The 22,633-nt window shown below is 39.5% G+C and overlaps 4 protein-coding genes across 9 annotated transcripts in view; 1 reads left to right on the top strand and 3 right to left on the bottom strand.

Moving 5' to 3' along the window:
• The window catches only part of tpk1 (thiamin pyrophosphokinase 1), a 79,099-nt gene extending 68,534 nt beyond the window's left edge, over window positions 1-10,565 (top strand). For all 4 annotated transcript variants that reach the window (XM_006794677.3, XM_006794676.3, XM_006794680.3 and 1 more), the window contains one exon: window positions 9,627-10,565. In XM_006794677.3, the coding sequence (XP_006794740.1) occupies window positions 9,627-9,772 (146 nt within the window). In that variant the 3' untranslated portion in view covers window positions 9,773-10,565. The remainder of the gene's footprint in view (window positions 1-9,626) is intronic.
• sec61g (SEC61 translocon subunit gamma) lies at window positions 10,358-12,114 on the bottom strand. Of its 2 annotated transcripts, XM_035909442.2 has the most exons (4): window positions 11,991-12,114; window positions 11,505-11,608; window positions 11,210-11,312; window positions 10,358-10,529 (listed from the first exon to the last, which is right to left on the bottom strand). In XM_035909442.2, exons 2-4 carry the CDS (start codon window positions 11,596-11,598, stop codon window positions 10,520-10,522), a joined length of 207 nt encoding a protein of 68 aa, XP_035765335.1. In that variant the 5' UTR covers window positions 11,599-11,608; window positions 11,991-12,114; the 3' UTR covers window positions 10,358-10,519. The 2 variants fall into 2 exon arrangements, with proteins under 2 accessions (XP_035765335.1, XP_087702215.1); XM_087846089.1 differs by lacking the exon at window positions 10,358-10,529 and having other exon boundaries at window positions 11,206-11,312.
• A 257-nt stretch (window positions 12,115-12,371) lies between these two features.
• On the bottom strand, window positions 12,372-19,035 carry LOC102788822 (retinol dehydrogenase 12). 2 transcript variants are annotated; one of them, XM_087846086.1, is made up of 7 exons: window positions 18,800-19,035; window positions 18,281-18,396; window positions 16,149-16,304; window positions 15,755-15,859; window positions 14,394-14,603; window positions 13,606-13,798; window positions 12,372-13,415 (listed from the first exon to the last, which is right to left on the bottom strand). In XM_087846086.1, exons 1-7 carry the CDS (start codon window positions 18,808-18,810, stop codon window positions 13,313-13,315), a joined length of 894 nt encoding a protein of 297 aa, XP_087702212.1. In that variant the 5' UTR covers window positions 18,811-19,035; the 3' UTR covers window positions 12,372-13,312. The 2 variants fall into 2 exon arrangements, with proteins under 2 accessions (XP_087702212.1, XP_087702213.1); XM_087846087.1 differs by lacking the exon at window positions 18,281-18,396.
• A 226-nt stretch (window positions 19,036-19,261) lies between these two features.
• si:dkey-73n8.3 (retinol dehydrogenase 12) lies at window positions 19,262-22,289 on the bottom strand. The gene is made up of 7 exons (XM_006794681.3): window positions 22,159-22,289; window positions 21,930-22,045; window positions 21,386-21,541; window positions 21,178-21,282; window positions 20,792-21,001; window positions 20,199-20,391; window positions 19,262-19,432 (listed from the first exon to the last, which is right to left on the bottom strand). Exons 1-7 carry the CDS (start codon window positions 22,170-22,172, stop codon window positions 19,330-19,332), a joined length of 897 nt encoding a protein of 298 aa, XP_006794744.2. The 5' UTR covers window positions 22,173-22,289; the 3' UTR covers window positions 19,262-19,329.
• Between the last annotated feature and the right edge of the window lie 344 nt (window positions 22,290-22,633).

Below are 22,633 nucleotides of genomic sequence, written 5' to 3'. Positions count from 1 at the left end.
CAAAACTCTGAGAAGCTCTTGTGTAGTTTTGCATCTGAATGGTTTTCTTCCAGTAAACCTGAAAAGTTGTTCTCTCCGAGAAAATAAAATAGAGAAAATACAAATCCGGATTTTCTTGTATTCTGTTTGAGTAAGATACAGCTTTCTTCTTCTCTTTGCCTCAACGATCTCCAGACTTTAGTTACTGTGCAAAAATATTTAACTTTATTTAACTTTATATTTATTGCTTCTAAGGAGCCTCTTGCAATTTTTACCCCTCAGCCATAAAAGCCTGATGGGGTGTTGCCATCACCCTGCTGGGCAGGCTGGCAGGACGAACACCCAAATTTGAACTTGATAACTCGAGAATGAGGCAGTGTAGAATTTATGCCATAGGGTGTATCTACTGTAGTTTGAGTCTCAGTGACCTCAAAATCAAGGTCAAGGTCAGAGGTCAAATTTTCTGAAAATCTTGGTAATGTAATAACTGAAGAAGGAAGTCACCTAGGACTTTCAGATTCTTACCATCTGCTAAAAATCTCAGATGAGTTCCGGTGACTTTGACCTCAAGACCATCAATCCAAATGTAAATCCAATCCATCCGTCAATTGTGTACCTCCATTAGGAGGTCTGGAGAGGAGGTACAACTTTGTCTACAGCTATTTCTAAAACATGGTGGGGGCTCTGTCATGGTTTTTCAGCTCAATTTCATCCAGTGGTGTTGGAGATCTAATCCAAATTGCTGGGGGTCACGAACCCAAAAAAGTACCCTCAGATTTTTTTAATCAACAGCTTCATTTTTCAGCACGGCAATGATCCTAAACACACTACCAATGAAATAAAAGTATACCTGGATAGAAAAACATTCCGGGGAACATTATCATGTCATGGATTTGCTTCCATAGAGCCTGAACCTCAACATCTTGACAGAGATCAGAACAAAAGGCAGCTAACATCCAAAGAAGAGCTTTGAATTTCCTTTAAGAAGCCTTGAGAAATATTCTTGAGGACTAATTAAAGAAACTACAAGAAAGCTTCAATAATACGGTTCAGCCTGTGTTGAAGAATAAAGGTGGTCATAGCAGATATTTTCTAAAAAGCTTATATTAATGTATCTATCTCTTTGGTTTCACCTTAAACAGGTAAAGCATCTTCACAGTCAAATGCAATGACATATTGTATGATGCTGTTCTCAGTGTGGTGAGTGAGCTGCAGCATTGTGTGAAACGCGGTCATACATTGACCTCATTTTAGTAATTTGGACAGCTCAGTATCGGGTAAACCTAATTTATACAAAATGACTTTCTCTCGCGCCGTGAAGCGCGAGGAAATTTGATAGCACACTGTTCTGAGGGAGTGGAGGATCTACCCCCCCGAGAGAATGACTTTAATTTGCCTCGCGCTGACGTTTCATGTTAAAAAGGGGGACACCCGTGCATCGCTAAATGCATTTATACGTAATGCGTTCCATTTTTTCTGCCAGTGACAAATCCTGCTCTTTATCATGAGCGATTAGCAAAATGATCACGAATAAACACAATCATTAATGATAAGACTCACCCTGACCCTGATCAGCATCTCCGTTGTTCAAAATGATGATGAAGTGTTTTCTTTCTTGCTCACAATGACTGAAAATTAAAAATGATTTCTAACAAGTGCTGCACCTGCAGTAAAAAGACTCAAATTTGAGTGTAATCTTTTAGTTTTTACATAAATTGCAGCTTTAGATAGAGGGCGGTAACCTTGACCACTGCGCTGTCTGTGGTTAGTTTGCGTCAAACCTAATTCGATTCCATATTTTAGCGTTTATAAGCCTGTTTTATAGAAAAGACTACAGAGAAGAAAAAAATATAAACCAGCGACAGTTTCTCCTCTCACTCCCTCTATCGCTCTCAAAAATGGCCCCCAAACACAAAAATGGCCCCAGAAACTGGGAATCGCTCCTCTCGCCCAGCCTCTCTCTAAGGCAATTTGTTGTGTAAATACGGTCTACTTACAGCTGACGGGTCCTTTCAGCTGTGGCGCTGGAAATGCAATTACAGGCAGCAAACATCTCCATTGTTATCACTGGAGGATGCAGCGCTCATTTCGGTCCCCTCTGCAAAGGGGGCCGTTATTGATCGGTATCAGCTTTGAGGAGGGGATTACTAATGAAGCCATCTGAAAGCTTTTTGTGCTCAGTAAAGTTTGCACGCGCATAAGAGTATCTGTAAGTGTGTGTGTGTATGTGTGTAGGTCTGTGAATGGATGTGTGTAGGAGACACAAACATAGATAATGTGTGTCAGTAGATGTAGGTGCCACTCTGACATCCTGTTTGGTAATGACTCCTAATTCTTCCTCATGTGGTGCTCTGGTGCCTCTGGTGGTACTTTTGTTAATTACTTCCACGATTATTTCCCCCAGAAAAACACTTCACATTGACTGTAGTCTAATGGCAGTGCGCTGAGGTAGAAATATTGTGATAATTGCATATTTGTAAAGCTTTGGAAGCCTGTTTTTGAGCAGTGCCTCATGCCATTTTTATTTATCAAAGTGTTGGCATATTTCATAGATGTAGTGCATATTTTTTTGCAGCCTTACGCCAACGTTTTAGAGAAAGCCATAGAGCCCCTAAAAACTTGCCTTTTTTTTACATTATGTAATAAACAAATTCAAATTTCAAATATTTTATAAAAACATCCCAAGAAAACTGTTCCCTCTTTGGGAGTAACCCCCGTATTCATTTACTGTCACAGCGCTGTTAATGCCTTTTATGCTCAGTGAAGTTCACATGAGCATAAGTGTGTCTGTAGGTAAGTGTGTGTGGGTGTAGGTCTGTAAATGGATGTGTGTTGGAGAGACAAACAGAGATAATGTGTGTCAGTAGATGCAGGTGCCACTCTGACACCCTGTTTGGTAATGACTCCTAATTCTTGTGGTGCTCTGCTGCCTCTAGTGGTACTTTTAAGAACAGCTTCCACTTCTATTTACAACAGAAAAAGGCTTCACAGTGATTGTAGTTTAATGGCAGTATGCAGAGGTAGGTGTTTTATGATCATTGCATTTGGATGATGATTGATAATTATGATAATTGGCCTTGGAACCCTGTTGGGTTAAGGCTATTACGATTTATCAAAGTTCAAATCAAATCACTTTTATTGTCACATCACATTACCGGTACACTGGTATGAATCTTGTTTCACTGATTTAGTGCACACTTTTTGTAACCCTGCTCCAAAATTTATTCAAAGCCTTGAGGCCTCAAACATTTAGATGTAAACACTCCATATTCTTGTACATAATGTAATAGATAAATAAATGTTATAAAAGCAAACAAGATAGTTAGAGAAATCTGAAATGTAAAGTAAGAGAACTGTTCCTCCCGTGGCAGTAACCCCCCTCATGTGCATTAATAAGAATGTGAGGAAAGTATTTTTAAAGCCTTTTGATTTCACATTTTTAAGAGAGTCCAGAACTCATAATCCGACAGTATCTGCCTTGACTTCACCCTCTTTTCCCAGTTGCTAAGAACATGGTGGAAACACATTATCCTACAGAGAGAAACCTTAAAGCCGGCACTTAAACGCAGTCAGACATTGTTCTCGTACACCCAGGGTATAGCGAGCCTGACTCTGTGCTCGCTCAATTATTAAGTAACGCAACTTCACATACAACTCATTTCCCCACCACCCTTATTCTGAGTCAAGCTGCTCTAATACCATGCTTGTTTGGCAGTCTTTGAAGCAGAATAGGATTTTTCTTTGTCCCTGTTTGATGTGCGTGCAGGCGCCTGTGGACAAATGATTTGCTTCATTCTCTGCTGGCTTTGTTCTTTTGTGTTCATTTTTTTTTTACCCTTGTGTGATGTGATTGCACCAAAACCATTTTTGCATATTTATAAAATTCTTAATATCTAATGCTATTCACATTTTGCATCTTCACATGTGTGCCAAGGCAATGCAAGGTGGTGCTTTGAGGTTACTACTGTGCAATAGTAGTATGACTAATGTGTGTGTGTGTGTGTGTGTGTGTGTGTGTGTGTGTGTATACATATAAAATATAAAGCTACTTCACATTTATAAGATTCCAAATATGCATGTCTAAGTGTCGACCATTAAAGACGTATCGAAAAGCAAAAAGCCTCAAAAAAAGAAAAAAGAAAAAGCCCCGATTATATAAGATATTTTTGCACTAATGATGCATAGTAGTTGTCCTGGCACCCAATTTACCGAGGCTGGAGGAAAAATGTCCCTTAAAATATTCAGAGACTTGCAGCCTAATGATTAATTTACACTTTTGCTAAAGTTATGCTTTTGAAATATGATTCGGTTTATTAAAACTAACTATATTCTGTTTATGTAAGAAACACGACACGCACATATTTTTTTAAAAGGTTAATGACGTACGATGTTTTTGTTCTTTGCTTTGCATGACTGCACACTTGATTTCATACATTATTAACTATATTCTGTTAAGATTTTACATATAAAGATGTAGTACTCGGCTCTACCCACCTGTGTACAAAACAGCTTTTTGCTGTTGCGAGCTCTGGGGGGAAGCATGTGCTCTTTGAACACTTTATTAGGAGCACCATGCTACATACTGAGCAGGACCTCCCTTTGCTGTGCAGCTTCTACAAAATGTTAACACGATTGCATCAGTTAATGTCGGCAGAATGTTTTATTTCTTATTTTTTTTTGTAGCTGCACTTTAATCGTGCAAATCATCCACTCTTCCGCGTTCCAGATGTTTGATGTTGGATCCAGATGTTAGCCTCTGTGGCCATTTGCTTTAGGATACGGAGCATTATCATCCTGAAAGTAGCCATTAGACAATAGGTTGTAAATTGTGGGTGTAAAGGGATAGACTGCACTTAGCCAGCTGCAGTGGTGTGGAATTGAATCCTTGATTGACTGGTGTTGCCATGAAAACATTCCCACACCATTACAGCTCCACCGCCAGCCTGGACTGTTGACACAGGGCACTTTGGTGCTGATGTGAATTTCTGACCCTACCATCTGCGTCACTCTGCAGGCTGTGTTTTTCTGTTCTTCGGTTTCTTGTGAGCTTGTGCCAGCTGCCGCTCCATATTTCTATTTATGTGCGCTCCCGCTGTTGCAGCTCACCCGCTTCGAGGTTGGATGTTTGTGAACTCTGAGATCCTTTTTGTGCTCACAATAGTCATAAAGATTTGTTATCTGAGTTACCTCAGCCCTTCTGTCAGCTCCAACCAGTCTGACCATTCTCCTTTGACCTCTCATCAACAAGACATTTTCTTCAGCAAAACTATTGCTCACTGGATGTTACTTTTTTTTTTTGTCGTGGTTTCATACGTTTCACACAATTCTGAGCAAAGTCTGACTGCTGTACTTGGAAATCCAAGGAGAGGAACAGTACTCCAGTACATCTGGCGCCAACAATATCATTATCATCGAAGTCATCGATGTTCAGTTTGTCCCTCTTCCTGATGTTTCATGTGAACATTAACTGAGATTTACTATGCACATCACTGCTGCCACACAATTGGTTAACTGGATAATTGATCAATTGATGACTGATTGAATGCACAAGTGCCTGCAGCCCCCAGTAATTGTAATATTGGCCTCCTTTAAATTCAAAGGAAATTCAAAGGTAGGAAATCTTAAATAACATATTTTGGCTACTTAAACTTATCAATGTGGTTTGCAAGGTTTTATTTACCCTTGCTGTGCTGTTTAGCTCTTTCACTTAAGTAAATCATGTTTGCATGTTTTCTTGTCAGCGAGACTTTGGAGGTTGGTGCTTTTTGAAGTTAAGGCAGTTTTGCTTCCACAAAATTCTAAAATTGATATTTTAATAGAGCAGAAATAATTTCCCAAGGAAAAAAGAAAGACCTGCTTGCAGTGTGATTTATAGTACTAATGAGAACTCATCCTCCAACTTACTCTTAAACACTGATCATAGCACACTGACACCGAGCAGGCAAACCAGAGAATTAAATAAAGATGGATTTAAGAAGCCAAAAACAAATGGAAATTTTAAAAAAGAGAGGCTGTTGTGTCTTGCTTTGTGAACGTGTTCAGACATGAACGGGTCAAAGCTTTCCAAAAGAAAAAAAAAAACCTTCCTCCATTCAGATCTGAAAACCACATTAACTGTTTTTCCTCCATTAACACAACTGAAGTAGATTTTTGCAAATTTACTAAACTGAAGGTTCAGAAATTTCTTAAGTACTTAATTTGCTGCAGATGTTAAGGACACAGTATCAGATAAAAGTGAGGAAATAACAAAAAGCCCCAGGTGTAAATCTCCTACCGTGAGCGTAGCCTTTTCATATTAGACACGACTGAATAGCTCCATTCTCTCAGTGTTTGTCAGCTCAGCTTGTTTAGAGCTAATGCAGCGTAAATAAATGTAACGCTTAATGGAAAAAGTGACGTGCAAATGTACATTTTTTGTCATTCGGGGCTATTGAAGCATGATCAGTGATTTGTTATTTTGCCTAGATTAATATTCACAGTACTGTGCAAAAGTCTTGAGCCACCCCTCACATTTTCTTTCCAGTGAGACAGACTGTTGTTATTTATTCATTTATTGTAAAAGCGGTCTGGATCCAGTAGTTATCCAGGCTTTCTTGGGGTCTTTTAAAAGTTTTTTTGTTTTGTTTTTTGACATGGGCTGCTTTTTCTCTCATTTTCAGTCCAGTCCTTTTACCTGACCATTTTCGAAGGAGTGCTTTTTTTCTGCTCTCATCTAAACCTAAGAAAAGCACCTAACTCTATTTAATAACCAATTTTATGTTCACATGTAACAGACAAGTTAGCAAAGAACCAATTTAAACATTTATCTTTAGACATTTTATTACTAGCCTGCTTAAACACACAATTTGTTTGGATTTCTGTAGCTGAATCTGTGAAAAAAATTACCAAAGATGACAGTTTGATAGGCATAAAATAATTTTTTTTTTGCACTAGCAAGGTGATTCACAAAGAGCCCTTAGCAGAAAACCTTTATATATCTCGTGGTGGTGTGCAGTACATTCTTTTTTTTTTTTAAAAAAAAGGTAGGAATCTGGACAATTGGAGGACAAAAGAAGAATTGGTAAGACTAAAAAACTATCTACAGCAGATGAGCAGTGTCTGACAGCCATGTCCTTAAGAGACAGGAAATTATCCAGCAAAGTTCTGACACAGGACCTGAAAGACCCATCAGGACCTTCTACTGTTTGTCGAAAACATCATTAGACATGGTCTCAGTGGAAGGGTGGCTTAAGCCATTCTTAATGAATTGAAACGCAGAGAGAAGGCTGAGGTATGCCAAATTACACAGAAATTGGACTGAAAATCATGGCAACAGGTCCAAATTTGATGATTTGTTTGGCTCAAATCATTGGCAGCATGTGGAGGAGGTCACAAGAGAGGTGAACAGTGAGTGTCTAGGGCCATCAGTAAAACACAGAGGCAGCATTGTCATGGTTTGGTGCTGCATTTCATACAGTGGTGTTGGAGATCTTGTTAAAACTGATGGAGTTAACACACCATTCAGTACCATTTGAAAAGTATCTGCTTCATTTTTCAGCATAATAATGTTGAAAAAATGACAATCCCGAACCAACCTGGAGAGAAAAACACAGTGGACCGCTATCACTGATTAAATGGCCTCCTCAGAGCCCAGGCCGCAAAATGTTTGAAGCTCTGTGGGATCATCTCCACAGAAAAATAAACAAAAGTCAGCCAACATCCAAGGAAGAGCATCCAATGCCATCAAGGTCGAGGTAACTTTATTTATACCCATAGGCAAGGTAAATTTGCTTTACAGAAAAAATGATAGCATTTGGCATCCCTTCAAAAACACACATACCTAATAAAGATATAAACCTCCCTGTAGCACATATATAGTAATTTAATATTTCAAATCAAAAACAGTTCTTATTTAATTCAGTGACAGCAACGGGGACAAAGCTATTTTTATAACGCTTTGTCCTGCATCTCGGAAATAGAAACCTCCGTCCCGAGGAAAGAAGCTGAAATTCACCCCTTAGAGGATGGGAACCATTTTTAAGGATTGATAAAGCCATCCTCTGTACCTGCTTGGAGTACAGGGAGGCTAAACAAGACTGTGGCTCACCTATCAGACGACTGGACCATCTCACTATCTGATTTAGAGAGTTTTTCTCTGTGACAGAGGTCTGACCAAACCATGCCACCAAACAAAAGGATAAAACAGACTCAATAAAAGAACGATAAAACAAAGTTAAAATTTTTTGGTCAATGTGGAAATGAGCAAGTTTCCTAAGGCAATAAAGGTGCTGTTGACCCTTTTTACAAACTGATTTGCAATTTTGATCAAAGTTCAGTTTTTCATTGATTATGGTCCCAAGATATTTATATTATACTTGCTCTATTTTCTGACCTTTAATTAAAGTGACTCCGTGCCCATTTTGTTGTTTCCTAAAATCAACAACCATATCTTTTGTTTTCGATATGTTCAGCTGGAGATAAGACTCCTCACACCACTGAACAAAGTCATCAATGACTGGACCGTGGTTAGTTTCACCCTCTTTCAGTGAGCTGACAATAACAGAGTCATCTGCATATTTAATGATGGCCCTGTTTTCATATCTGCTCTGACACATGTTTTTGTAGAGAATGAATAATAAGGGTGATAAGACACACCCTTGAGGAGAACCTGTGGAGGAGAACACTGGGTCAGACAGAATCCCATTTATTTTCCCTCTCTGTGACCTGTCAGTTAAAAAATGTAAAACCCAGCCCACCAGGTTTTTCCTGATTTAAGAAGCCTGGAGAACTATTCCTAAAGACTATGTAAACAAAGCAAGAAAGGTGGTCCTAGCAGATGGTGACTTTGAAGCTTGTCAGAATTAAACACTCTGTTTTTGCCTTATGTATTGTATTTCCATCTATGTTTGTCATGTTTCAGTAAATTACTGTATGTATTATTTTAAAGCAAAATATAAAGATGTACTGTAAAAAGTGGTATTATGTTCTTAACAATGTGATTGGTTTTGCACCAGTCCTCTTCATACCCTGCTGTGTTCTTAAGATCAGGTCTAAAGCTTAGTGGGAGTCAGTGTAAGGAGGCTAAAATGAATTTAGTTCTCTACAGCAAAAGGCTAAATAAGTTCCCAATAAAGGACCAGCAGATGGCAAAATTTGTCTTACAGTGGGTGGCATGGATACTACTGAGTTTCCTAGTTTGACCACTTGAGGACACTGTTGGACAGCTGCTTTAGTCAAATCATTTGCATTTGTTGGGAAAGTACTGAAGGCTTGTTGTGTATAAAATCACAAAACAAAAGAAAATGTGGTATGTGACTTGTATACCCTAGTGGTTACCTTCCCTGCTACTGGCAATTAAAATGAGGACATAACTGTAATGACTGTGATTACTGAAGTAATCACAAAGTAGGAATATTCAAGACCCTTTGTGGATTTGGCTGTAAAACCACGTGTGGCCTCACACGGCTTTACACAATCCAAAGTCATGCGGACCACCCTGCCTCACAATTGTTATCCAAGACCATGTTGATCCAGACCACTTCTCAAAAAGAAAAAAAGACTCTGGCATGCAGCAATATAATGAACAGCCAAAGAGCATTAAGTGTGGTGTCACTTGGTCTGCCATTAGTATTGTGTGTAATTGTTATATTTCTGTCTCCTCTGTCCAGATAATGAGGTCCTGCAGTTTGGCAAGCTAGTAAGCACCTCCAACACTTATGAGCCCACTGACCCCGGAAAGCCCAGGAAGGCCGTAACCGTGACCACAGACCAGCCTCTTCTTTGGAGCATGGGCATCGGTAAAAACGGGGAATGACAAAGAAGAGAAATCCTTCTTAATGGAAGTGAAAAATGTGGAATTGTGACCTAGTTTCTCCAGATCACCTACGGGAAAAAAAAATCTCAGGTTTTACACTTACATTTGAACAGGCTTTTTAATTTTTGTTCGCTCAGATATAAATGAAAAATCTAATGCTGAAAAGCTAATTTCTTTGCTGTAACCATGGTGACCACTGTCTTTTGAATAACATACTCAAACCACAATAGTCATGAATGCCAAATTATTACTACTCTGATAGTAACGTGAAGTGGCACTATACAGTTAAACTCTATTCCTACCTTGAGCTTCTACACTGTAGTGTTAAATTCAAAATGAACAATTGTTTTAATATCTGCACATTATTGCCTACGTGTGTCCAGATATCCACTATGCATAGCAGCATCCTGCGTGTGCCTTTGAGGTCAAGACGATGGGCCTGCCTTCTGTGGCTGTTAGCAATCTCTATTGATTAAATCGAATTGAGAACGCCTAATTAAAAGTGCCTTTTGATGGCAGATTTACAGAAGGTAAAAACCAAGCTACTGTAAAAAGGTGCTGTGTTGATAGAGTAGACGGGACATATCAGATTTCCAATTATTTTTATTTACACAGTGACATATAAATGTTGAGCACAGAATGTAAAAATGCCATCCCGACAATCCCCCCTCCCCCCCAATCACACCAGCTGTTAACACTGCACCGCCATCTCCTGTCCCCACATGATGAAGTCTGATTGATCAGGACCTAACCGCCACTAGAAGGAAAAACACAGAAGGGGATGTTAAGTTGGACAACAGCCTAAGCAGTATAATTATGCGGTCTTCTACTGTACACAAACAATTGCCAACGGTACCGGTGTGACTTTTTAAATCCTGTGTTTTGTGTAATAAAAATGATTAATCACTGGAAGAGTTTGTGTCATTTTATCATCCATTTAATGAAATTTATATACAAGAGAAACTTGATCAGAGACTTAAATAAAAGATGCAATCATGTTAAATTTGTCTGTGGAAATATAGTATTAGTAGGAGCTATAACATATGACTGTAACAATTAATGGTAGAGCCATAGTGATTCACAAGATTCAAGGGTGATGGCAAAAGTTCTGGATCAAAGTGCAGTATTTTTTCATTATAAAATTAAGACATTACAGGAGTTTTAAAATAAAAATACATATATATTGTACTGAGTAAAATTGGGGATGAACTTAGATAACAACAAGTAAAGGCAGATGATAATGAGAAGTGGGTCTGGATCAGTAAGTTACCCTCTTTGTCTGTAGAGTCATCACTAACTTCAATTTTGAATGACCAGCCCTACTGAGTTCGAGAGGAATACAGAGCAAAACCCTAACCCCCCACATTATCAGTGAGCCAGATTAGAGCACGTTTTAAACGATGTTATCTAAAAATTGTTCGTAAATTGTTTACTTACACAATGATGTTGTTGATGGGGATGTGAATGAGCTTGACAAAGAAACCAATGAATCCCATGATGGCAAACCCAATCGCTGTGGCCATTGCAATCTTCTGAAATTCTGGGTGAGGGCAAAAATAATCATTGTTAAAAATACTGGAAATAATACAATGTCCCTATTAAAGAAAAAGATCATAATAATTGAGCTCTTTGGATCCGGAATTTGCTAGTCAATTGGTTCAAATTTATATATTCGTTTTCATTTCCAGCAAACAAAGGCTAGCTGATATAAATAAAAAGAAACAACACCCACCTTTTCTGTCGGGTTTTGTGCACCTCTTAACGAGCCTGATGGAGTCTTTCACGAACTGCCGGCCGGGCTCAACAAACTGCATAACCTGATCCATGGTGCTTAGTCTGAAGATAGAAACAACACAAGTCAATATTAAGGCTGGGACTGGTTTCAGTGCTGACGTTGACTTTAGCTGGCCGAGCTTTAACAACTTTGTCATTATAAATATACTGTATATATTCTCATTTTCTAAGAAATAAACAAAAATACGATAAAAACAAGTATGCGAAGCTGATTTTAAGTCAGTTATGTTACGTTAATTTAATTAAAACTCGACCTTAGCTAACGTTATCCTAAGATATGCTAACTATTATGGCGACGTAGCGTTATGTTGGCAATAACCCTCGACATGTAAAATAAAATCAAAAGGTTCCAACCCAACTATAGTTGGATACATTTATCTGATGAAAAAGACACATGTGTATTTAAAAGCGGCCGTTAGCTTACCTATTTCCTACGTAATGTTTAGTAAGAAAGTCAGAGAAGTGAGAGCCACGTAGCTACGACACAGATCACCCCCTTGTAGAGAAAGAGCTGACGTAGACTTTAGGAGCGCATGCGTGTTGTATTCTATGTGCTGTTATTATTCTCTGCACCGCCCCCTGCAGGCGGGGAGGTGTTCTTAACGATTACACTTTCTGGAGTTGAAAGGCAGAAAGAAGAAAGACCTCAAAGAAGATCCATGAATGTAATGGAGCTGGCGATAAAGAGGATTGGTGTGATACTGTAAGATCATATATCCCATCGAAGTTGTGCTTTATTGACATATTTGGGCAAGGAAACATTTGCAGCCATCATCCCAGAAACGCATTAATAGCAGACTGAAAAATGAAAAACAATCAAGATAATAAACAAGTCTTTAGACGAGGACTAGAATTAGGTATAGGAAAACGAGTTTATCCCCTTTAATAAAGATGAAACACTAGCAGACAGCAAACTGGCAATGGTTTAGTCATTTTCACAATTAAAATAAATAAGAAAACTAAATAGTTACAAAGGAATGTAGGGCCCCTAAATTTATCACATATTTAAATCCATAAAATTACAATCAGGGGTTCTAGATCTTTTTTTTCAGAGACTGTATATCTAAATCAGAATGCACACACTGTTCAGACAGATTACTGGTCATGGGCTTATCTTATTCCACATTCCTTAGGCACTAAATCCTCCCTCATGTGATGTAGATTAAGATGTGATTTCTAAACAGCATTCTGGCGTTTGCTTTATAATGACTTTTCTTTCTTTACTTCATTATACTTAGTGTACTCATCTCAGTGTCATAGTGTCAAAGCACACATGTCACATCACATAACATGTCTATAGGTTACAAACGAGCAAAATTTTGCAATGTAGTTGTTACTCTTACATGCTGACACTTACAACCATATGTGTCCATGCTGTAAATAGTGCCACATTGTTCTTTCTACTGTTAGGAGGAAAGGTAGAACTGCAAGCAATTATGATCTGAGTTTTACTGATCAGAACCAGATCCATACTTTGCTCTATCTCGCTGTTCAAGACTGGAATGAACAAGATATGCCCTCACAGAAATAAGCATCATGCACTTTTTAATAACACTTTTTCCCACCAAAACATACAATGTGCAGCTTTTTTAGATCATTTACAAAATAAAATGGTCTTTGGAGCAATCCTGTTACTTTTGTTTTAAACAGTAACATTAATACATGTATAAAAGTGCTTAGCAGTGCTGTTTAAAGTATGATGTTTTCACACACAGCGTCTTCACTGCACAGGTGTTTTAATCCCATTCACTGCCAGGTGATGCCGAGCATGTTACAGCTGACTTCCCACAGTTTCTGCGCCAAGTCATCATCAGAGGCGGATCTTGAGCACCTTGCAGGGGCGCAGTCACTGCACACACAAAGAAACAGAAAATGAGAATTACACACTATGCACTGCATTTATGTAACTTGTAAAAACATGGGGAAAAAACATTACATCAAGTGTAACTTTTTCTTTATCACCAGGTAGAAACACTGGGCATGGTAACAGCGGCACTCTAAAAGCTCTTGCTGTTAACTGAAATACTGGGTCTGTGTACCTGAAGTACCCTCCGCTCAGGCTCTCTAGACCTGGCTCTGCAGCACAGTAAATGGTAGTCTGCGCTCCCTCCACTGTGGTCTTGGTGAAAACCTTGAAGATTTTCACCGCAACTTGGATACATTGGTGCTGGTGCCTCCACAGGTCAGACTGAACCACCCCTGGGTGCAGAGAGAGGACGCTCACCCCTGTACCTGCAACACAAATGCAAGCACGTACAAATACTGCCAAATAACATGTGCTAACAATTGTCACCTGCTATTTATATGTGCATGTTGGGATTTTAAGCGAGGTTCGTAACATTTCTTCTTCTTTTTTTTTCTTTTTAATGAAAACAACAACAGACAGGTTGTTGTTATTTCTGAGTTAATGGACTGAGTTTTACTCCTGGAGGATTAAAGAGAGCATTCCAGTGGAAATGGGACTCAAATGTAACTGTTGGCAGATGGGTAGGTACAAAGGCAGATAGGTACTGACATAGGCAAGTATTTCTGCAAGTTATTCAGGGTGACGTTAATAGAAAGTTTAAGCTTGTTGCTGCCAAACTGTTGTTATGTAAAAATGTAAAAAAAAAAAAAAAAAACTACTTCCTTGACTCAACAGCACAACTTCATCCCATTAGTCAGATTCCATGACTCTGAGTCTCTCAGCAAAACCCGCCTACACGATGTCTGCACATGCTTCACTTTTACACATTTCTGTGGCCATATCATGGCTGTAAGATACCCATGTGTTATAGTCTTCATTCCTCATGATGCACATTTGGATATTCCTTTTCTAAAAGCTCACCTTGCAACCTTTTTGCGAGTGAGCGTGCAAAGAGGACGTTAGCCAGTTTGCTCTGTCCATAGGCCTTCATGGCATCGTAACTCTTCTCACTGTTGATATCATCCAGTTGAAGCCCAGTCCAGGTATGGGCCACCGATGCCACCACGACAATACGGGCCGGAGCAGAACACTTGATGAGGTCCAAGAGTAAGTAAGTCAGCAGGACGTGACCTGATGAAAACAATTAGAACACCTTTTCTTGTTAATTTATTAACAAAGCAAACCCAGCAATTAATGTGTAGTGTATGTATAATAACCCTTTTAACAAATATAATTAATTTTACTATTTTACAAAAAAGACACATAAGGAAACTGTACCAATCATATCAGTGACTAGCTGTGCTTCTTGTATACCTGTTGCTGAAATTTGTGTGGTTGTTTCTCATATGCAACATAGAGTAGCTCTTCCTATGGAAAAAAGCCAGCCACCTGACTGAGAACAATCTAAAATCTGACTCCATTTAGACGACCAAACCTGGCCACCCTCATGTTTTCAATTTACATGGCACTCTACAACCGCAGGAGTCGTAATCTCAAGCAAATCTCGTGTTTTTTTCCTACTCCTTCTTCCTTGCTGTGAGCTTTCTGCTTTGTTAGAAGTCAGAAAGTTTACATTATCACAGGATATTATTCCTGCTGGTGTGGTAAACAGTGTGTCACCCAATACAATGCATGCCAAGACGTTTTCTTTTTCTTTTTTTGTTTGCAAAACATTGAGGGACTCTTCTTGATCTTAATAAGAGCATTTTTCTTTACTATTTTTTCATTAATTCCCGTTTTGCGTAATATCACTGTTTAAAAGAGCATGTGAACACATAAAGAATGTGCCAAAGGGCACAGGTTTATTTCTGGATATTTGTACATGTCTGTGTGTTTGCATATGTGTGTGGGAGACCATGCTGGAGCACAGAGTGTTCCCGCTCCGTCAGCCTGAGACAAAAATAACATGGAGAAAAACATCACCTAGGAAGAATCCATGCTCCAATAAAGGGGGGAACACTGGCAGCAGCAACTCTAGTTCATTGTCCTAGCTTGGCGAGATGTGTTATTAATGCCAGATTTAAAATGACCTTTTTCACTATGAAAATACGCCTGTCACCAGGCAAACTTAGCATAAATTCAGTCAGAGGCACAATATGACTGTCAGCTGTTCACGTTAAAGTAAACCGACAAATCTAAGCTGTCAGAAAAAGTTGTAGCCAAGCAAACTGTGTAAACATATTTAATGACTGCTTCTAAATATGAAACATGAGCCTTAATATCAAAACAAAAAAGAGGCGTAAAAATGCAAATAGAACAATACAAAACTGAGAGTAACTTACCCAAGTGATTGACACCTAGCTGCATTTCATACCCATCAACTGTCTTGGAGTAGGGACACATCATAATGCCTGCGTTGTTTATCAGGATATTCACTTGTTTTTCCTCTGGAGAAAAAAACAAAAAAACCACACAAACTGATAAAGATTGGGTATAAAATTTCATATGTACCGAATACACTTCATATCTGATAAAACGGCTGGTTTTAAATTCAAATGCTTTTACAGTATGCCTCTAATTATCTGCAGCAGTGGCGGCGGAGGGGCTGAACAAACAGGGATTTATACATCAGCCCTGCAATTAGTGAGCCCTGTTTCCTTGAAGAGTCCATTACTCCTTAAGAGGCATACAAGTATGCTCTTGAAAGGAAAAGTGGATTTAAAAAAAAGCATATACCTTTGTTAACAACTTCAGCAAAGGCCCTAATGGACTTGGTGTCAGACAGATCAAGTTTCCTGATGACCACGTTCTCATTTCCTGTGTCTTCCAAAATGTCCGTCCGTGCCTCCTCCGCCCTCTCGAGGTCTCTGCACGCCATGATGATGCGTGCACCTAAAAAGTAAGATCCACAGAGCACGAGCTGCTGACAAATAGTATAATATAATACAGTCCCTCACAACACATCGCTTTCCTCACAGAGTATCAGTTTAGGTGAGCACAGGGACCTTAAATCACCCCAAGTTTCATTAGGAAAGACTTGACCCCCATCATATTCCCCCATCAAGTGTGAAATTTCACTCTGAGCTCACATCCTGTTTTTGGCAGCAAATGATTTTTATACACCCCATAACAGCCATTTTCACAGCAATTGTATTGTCCTACCCTAATACTTGAACAGTAAAGATTCCCAAACTTAAAACTACAAAAAAAAGCTTTGCTCATTTGCTGGCATACAAAAGCTCCCAGCATTAAATGAAGAACCTTAATCTTTCAGGGTTCTTCAGATTGTCCTCTAAAGCTCTCCCTCAGCATCTCATTTAGCCAACTGCTCCACTCGAACAAACACAAGACCCTCTCGATTGTGTCGTTCTCATTCGCTTCTGACACAAATTACCATGCATTCTTCTTAATGAGCACAGAAGGGGGGGGGGGGGGGGGGGGGGTTGGTTGAGGACACATGCACCCTTTCTTTCACCCATATGCAGGCACAAATATGCACACACACATACACACACGCTCTCCTGCAAACTCAGTCATTTTTACACACTCACACATATGCAAAATAGCTGTTGCGCCCAGTAATTACAGAAGATGGAAGCCATTAACTAGTTGTAATATAGCGTCTCCATCCTATTGCTGTTCTTTGTTTCCATCCCGAGGACCAAATTATTCCCACATCAACAGGGAAGCCGAGTTCACACAATTAAATAAAATAGTAAACAAACAGTGGGAGTCAAGTCCAAGAGGCGTGTACTGAGTCACGTCCAAGATCTTTCAGCAGATGATTTTTTTTTCACATGCGCAAATCATCTGACTATGTAATAAAAAAGAAAAAATGGCTTGAGTCAGTTTTGATCATAGACTGATTATTCACACTCAGTATGATATGTAATTGTAACAGTCTTTCCTGATTTCACTTCATAAACATTAAATTTCACATGGACAGCTTCCTTTGACAACTCATTACGTGGACCAAAAAGTAAAATAAATGAGTAAATGATAATCTTAATAATAATAAAATAAATTTAGATCAAAATCATAACAAACGATTGACAATGTTGAGATGCAGTGCCTGAAGGAATTGCTTCTCGTTATCAATCTTTCCAAATCCAATCATATTGTCATCACATTGTTGCATAATCCAGTTTACTGAAAGATGATGCTGTGCCTCCTTCTACTTTGTTTTAAGGCACGGAATCTAGTTTTATTATTATTGCTATGGGTTATTTTATACTGGTGCCAGTGTAGATTTTTTTTTTTAAAAATTACATGTTGGTTGTTCTTAAACTGAGGAAGGTGTATGTGGCATGCTGTGTCCGTCATGATGCAGATGGCTGAACAAACTGAGTCTTGTATGCAGAACCAGCTTTCATATTACTCACTCTGTGTGCATGTGTGTGTGTGTATGCATGTGTGTGTGTGTGCATGTGTGTGTGCGTGTGTGTGCACAACTGCTAGATGCACTGTCTTTGTTTCATGTCTGGCCCTGCAGGGGACCCTCACAATGCTCCCTCTGTCCCTGCGACGCCTCATCTGTCTTCAATTTCTGTCAGTCGTCTGGAATCGTTGAAACATTAACCAAGAAGCTCATTTAAAAAAAAAAAATATTAAAAGACAAAACAAAACAAAAAAAACCCACAAATCTTTTCTATATTTTTATTCAGATTCATGATAGACTTAGGTATGCTAAGCAAGCTGGACCTAGCCCAATCACATAAGTGTTCTTAGTGCTTAAATCACGAGGTCAGAGTGGGTACTGTACTGTAAGTCACAGCCTGCCAGTTAGTGTAAATTAAAGAGGCAGGCACATGTCTGAAAACCTGATAGACAGAGGCAGATGGAGAAAGACCCGCAGCTGGGCACAGTACCTCTTCTTGCCAGGTCCTTGGCAGTTTCTTTGCCTATACCAGTGTTGGCTCCAGTGATGACCACTGTTTTCCCATCTAACCTCTCCTCAGAAGACCAGTGGTTACAGCACACACCCCTGAACAAGAGGCAAGTAAAAGCATTGATTATATATTTTTTCCTCAAAGTTTTAAAGACCTGATCTTTATTTGGACACAAAAGAGTCTATAAATCAGCACATGCTCTCATACTAACTATTCAACATCAGAGTTACACATACTGCATCTGTAACAGAGTATATTACATCAGTTGGTTTCCAGAATAATTGCGCGAGTCGTTTAAACAGATTCATGCTCAAAGCTCCTTTTTCCGTTTTCAAAATTAGCATAAAAACACCAATAAAACTACGACGCAAATCACTCTGCAAAATCTGGTGACACAGTGGATAATCTTCAAATATCTCACACTGCTGGTATTATTAGAGCCAGCTACCTAACCTTTAACGTTTTCTGCAGGCTCTATTTTATGTATTTTTCTCCTACCTGCAGTACATTCTTCCTCAAAGAGCAACAGGTTTCCACCTTAGGACCTCTGCGACAATACAGCTCCTTTCTCCGCCACAACACTTTATCAGCGGGTTCCGTGCTTTTCATCTGTCAGCCACCTCTCCTCGTTTTCTTTTGCGTATAGGTGCCGGGGCCAATCAGGGGCGGGCTGACGCATAATTGATTCACAAGTTACAGGCTGTGGGAGCAGCCGGCTCTCCTGCCGCCTCCTGCTGTCGGAGAGACTCGAGTTATGGGGTTAGCTGAGGCGAGAGTGTGATAATTCACCACTGCGGTGTGTGATACCACCGAGAGCGTGGAAAAGCCAAAGTTAAAACATGCCTCACTTTTTTATGTAGCAGCATGCCAGTGCTAAAAATCCTAATGATGTAAGAGTCTAGTAAAAATGGGAAGTCTGTTTTTTTTCACTCACAAACGGACACACGAGGACACACAGTGTTATATCAGGGATGTTTCTTTATTGGAAGCGGTTACATTTGTCTTAGCCTTCAGATCAAAGGTGAAGTTTATCTCCAGCGGATGCCCAACAGGTGGCAGCTTACAGCCCACAGCTTCAGGGCTGTGCCGTCATCCTGGCCGGCATTGGAGCTCTCTGCTCTGGAGCAGTTACTGTAGAGAAATGGGTAAATGGACAATACATAAGCACATCGTTTAAGCGAGCTATACATTTCCATCGCTTTAACATAAAGTGCACTAAAACATGTGATAACTAAAATGTAATCAGCTGATAGTTAGAAGATAGTAGGTAAAATAGAGACACAATTGGATAACTGTAAGGTAATATTTGGTGCATTATTAAGTGTAAATTAATCAAACTCCACACTTTCTTCATTGATCATTACATTTCTAATTTATTCTTTTTTGTTACTTCAGGTAGTTACTCATTGCTTCAGGACTGAATGACCATCAATAGAGTCGGTTTAAAATGAATCAAATGTGAGCTTTAGCCATGGGTGGAGATACAGTATTTTCCGGTCATGCTGAGCGATTTGGAGACTGAAAAACAGATAACGCTGTTCTTTCTAAGAATATGCATATTATAAAATATTTATTATCTAACGAATCACTTATACAGAATGACTCATAGATCTTTAGTAATTACCCATTAATTAGTGTATTAAGAATTATTCGGATGATATCGATGAATGGCTCCTCTTGTCTTTCATGATTCTTTAATCACACCTGTTTTTATAGCGATTAAGCACGTTTTTGTCTGTAATTGTAAATACTTTGCTCAGTGGTCAAGTTTATGTCTTTTAAGGAAAATATTGCAGTTTATATTCCATCGTTTATAAATCATATAGCTTCATAGAAGCTGAGACTGGTCGTAGATTTAGTTGCGTCACAGGCAACTTCTTTTGTGTTTCACGCTGACCTGTAGTATCCTCCAGTGACCAGCTGATTCTCAGGAGTGACGGTACAGTAGATGGTGGTGTAGGCTCCCTCTGCTGGGGTCTTGATCAGAAACCCGAAGTTCTTGACTATATCCAGAAGAGGGCGCCTTATATGCCTTAAAATGTCAGTGTTCACGAAGCCGGGGTCAACTGAGTAGGCCGTGATACCTAGAACTGGAGGGATTGGTATAAAATATTATTTATCCAACCTGAAATTAAGCAGATCCTTGATAACAGCTTGTAGTCACACATAAGTGTACACATCAGGAAAGTAAAACATCCAGAATATATAGTTTCACTTGATTTAGGGGGAAAAAAAGGGTTATAGAAAGCCTTGACTCATATCTGGGAAGAATGACAGCATTATTAGTGAATGAGGAGTGATTTGCTGGGCAACAATTAAGTCTTTAACACAACTTGTGCTCTGATGTCGCCCAGAGCAGTTGTGGTTGAAGCATGGGACTCTCACACTGTTGAGATAAGATCCATTTTCTCCTTGCATAAGGAAGGCGAGGCAGACAGGCAAAAGACGACACATAATGACTAGATAATATTTCAGTCTCTGCGTCCCTACCCTCTGTCCTTTTGGCCAGCTCTCTGGTGAACAGGACATTAGCCAGCTTGCTCTGCGCGTAGGCCCTGATGTGATGGTAATCCTTCTCCCCTTTCAGATCATCAAAATTGATTTTGCCAAAGAAGTGAGCTGCTGATGACAGGTTGATGACCCGAGATGGGGCCGAGTGCTTCAGCAAGTCCAGCAGCAGAAAAGTCAAGAAGAAATGACCTAAATGGGTGGTATGAGAGAAAACGGCGAGGAGTTTTAAGCCATCACTGATCCCTGATCACATATTTAGCAGTAACAACAGGAGCTGACTGACAACTCATCTGCTCTTTTGCTAAAGTCTGTTTCAATCTAACATGTTTGTCATTAACTAAACCTTGTGTGTTTTTTCCTCCTACCCAAGTGATTGACTCCAAACTGCATCTCAATTCCATCCACTGTCCTGGCAGAAGGACACACAGCCACGCCTGCATTGTTGATCAGATAGTGAAGAGCTTTCTCGGCTGTGAAAACAGGACAATTGTTACCATCATCACAGTATTTAGAAGGAAAAAAGAATGCACGCACTACTCTGAAGTCCGCGTGTGTGTTGCGTGTGCCACCCACTGTTGTAGATATTCTCGGCAAACTGGCATATTGATTTGGTGTCAGCCAGATCCAGTTGCCTGGTGACAACCTTCGCTCCCTTCACCTCCCTCACGATGTCGCAAGCAGCTTGCTCTCCCTTCGCCATGTCTCTGCACGCCAAGATCACCCGGGCGCCTACGGGAGATTAATTCCTCTTGTTTGCGTGTACATGCATGTTTGACATTTGAACAAGATAGCACGATTTCAACACATATGTCTGGGCCAGTTTGGCAGTCTTTGTGTCGTGGCAGTATGCTCTGAACTTAATACTTAAGCCTGCCTTTGATTAACCAGTACTGATACATGAGTTCATTAGAAGTGTGCGTTATCATCAAATTCGACAGTTTATGTTTGAGTCACCTGATTGTATTTATTATATTTGCGGGAGCGGGAAGCTTCAAGTGCACAAGTTCAAAAGTACACTGAGTCACGCAGACGAGAAAGAATATGACAACAATTGTAAAGAAATTTGTTACTCATCATTGCATTTGCTGTCTTTACATATGCAGCGCTGTTTGCTTGCCTCTGCTAGCCAGGTCTTTAACTGTCTCTTTTCCTATTCCAGTGTTGCCCCCCGTCACTATAGCTGTCTTCCCATCTAGACGTGTATCTGAAGACCATGTGGGGATGAAGAGAGACCTGTGGAGTGAGGCACATAAAGCCTTTATCTCAGATGGATGAATGAAAAGCTACCGTCAGACTCCCCCCCCCCCCCCTTTTTTTTTTTCTGGTGATGATGTACAAAAACTTACCTGATTGCTTGCATTTCCAAAGTAAAATAAAACTGCGATATCCCTACCCAAAAATTGTTTTCGCTGATGTTGAAAAGTCCCAGAGATGTGGAGGCACAGGACTGAGAGAGAAAGCAAACATGTCCGCTTTTTAAATTGTAAGCTGTTGTCAGAAAGAAATACCCCTCTGTTGGAACTTATCACTGGTGCTAATCAATTAAGGTGGGATTTCAAAATGTATCCGAGATAAGCGTCATATGATTGGTGATGCAGTATTTTAAAGAATCAAAGAAACAGAGAAGTATTTGTTTGAGAGGTTTCAGCTCAATAATGCGTACCAAACTAAGTATTTGAAATGACTCAGCAAACTAGATTTAAGACACTGAATCTTTATTTACTGTAAAAGGAAAGTAAACCCTTTTCAATTCTAAGGCTTTATAAATCAGGGATCAATAAAAATCCCTGGTCCTTAGCATGTCTTAATATAAGGCTATTT

Source organism: Neolamprologus brichardi, chromosome 9 (assembly GCF_056152115.1).
Source record: "Neolamprologus brichardi isolate AB-2024 chromosome 9, ASM5615211v1, whole genome shotgun sequence".
Lineage (NCBI taxonomy): Eukaryota > Metazoa > Chordata > Actinopteri > Cichliformes > Cichlidae > Neolamprologus > Neolamprologus brichardi.
This window is presented reverse-complemented; position numbering and strand designations above follow the sequence as displayed.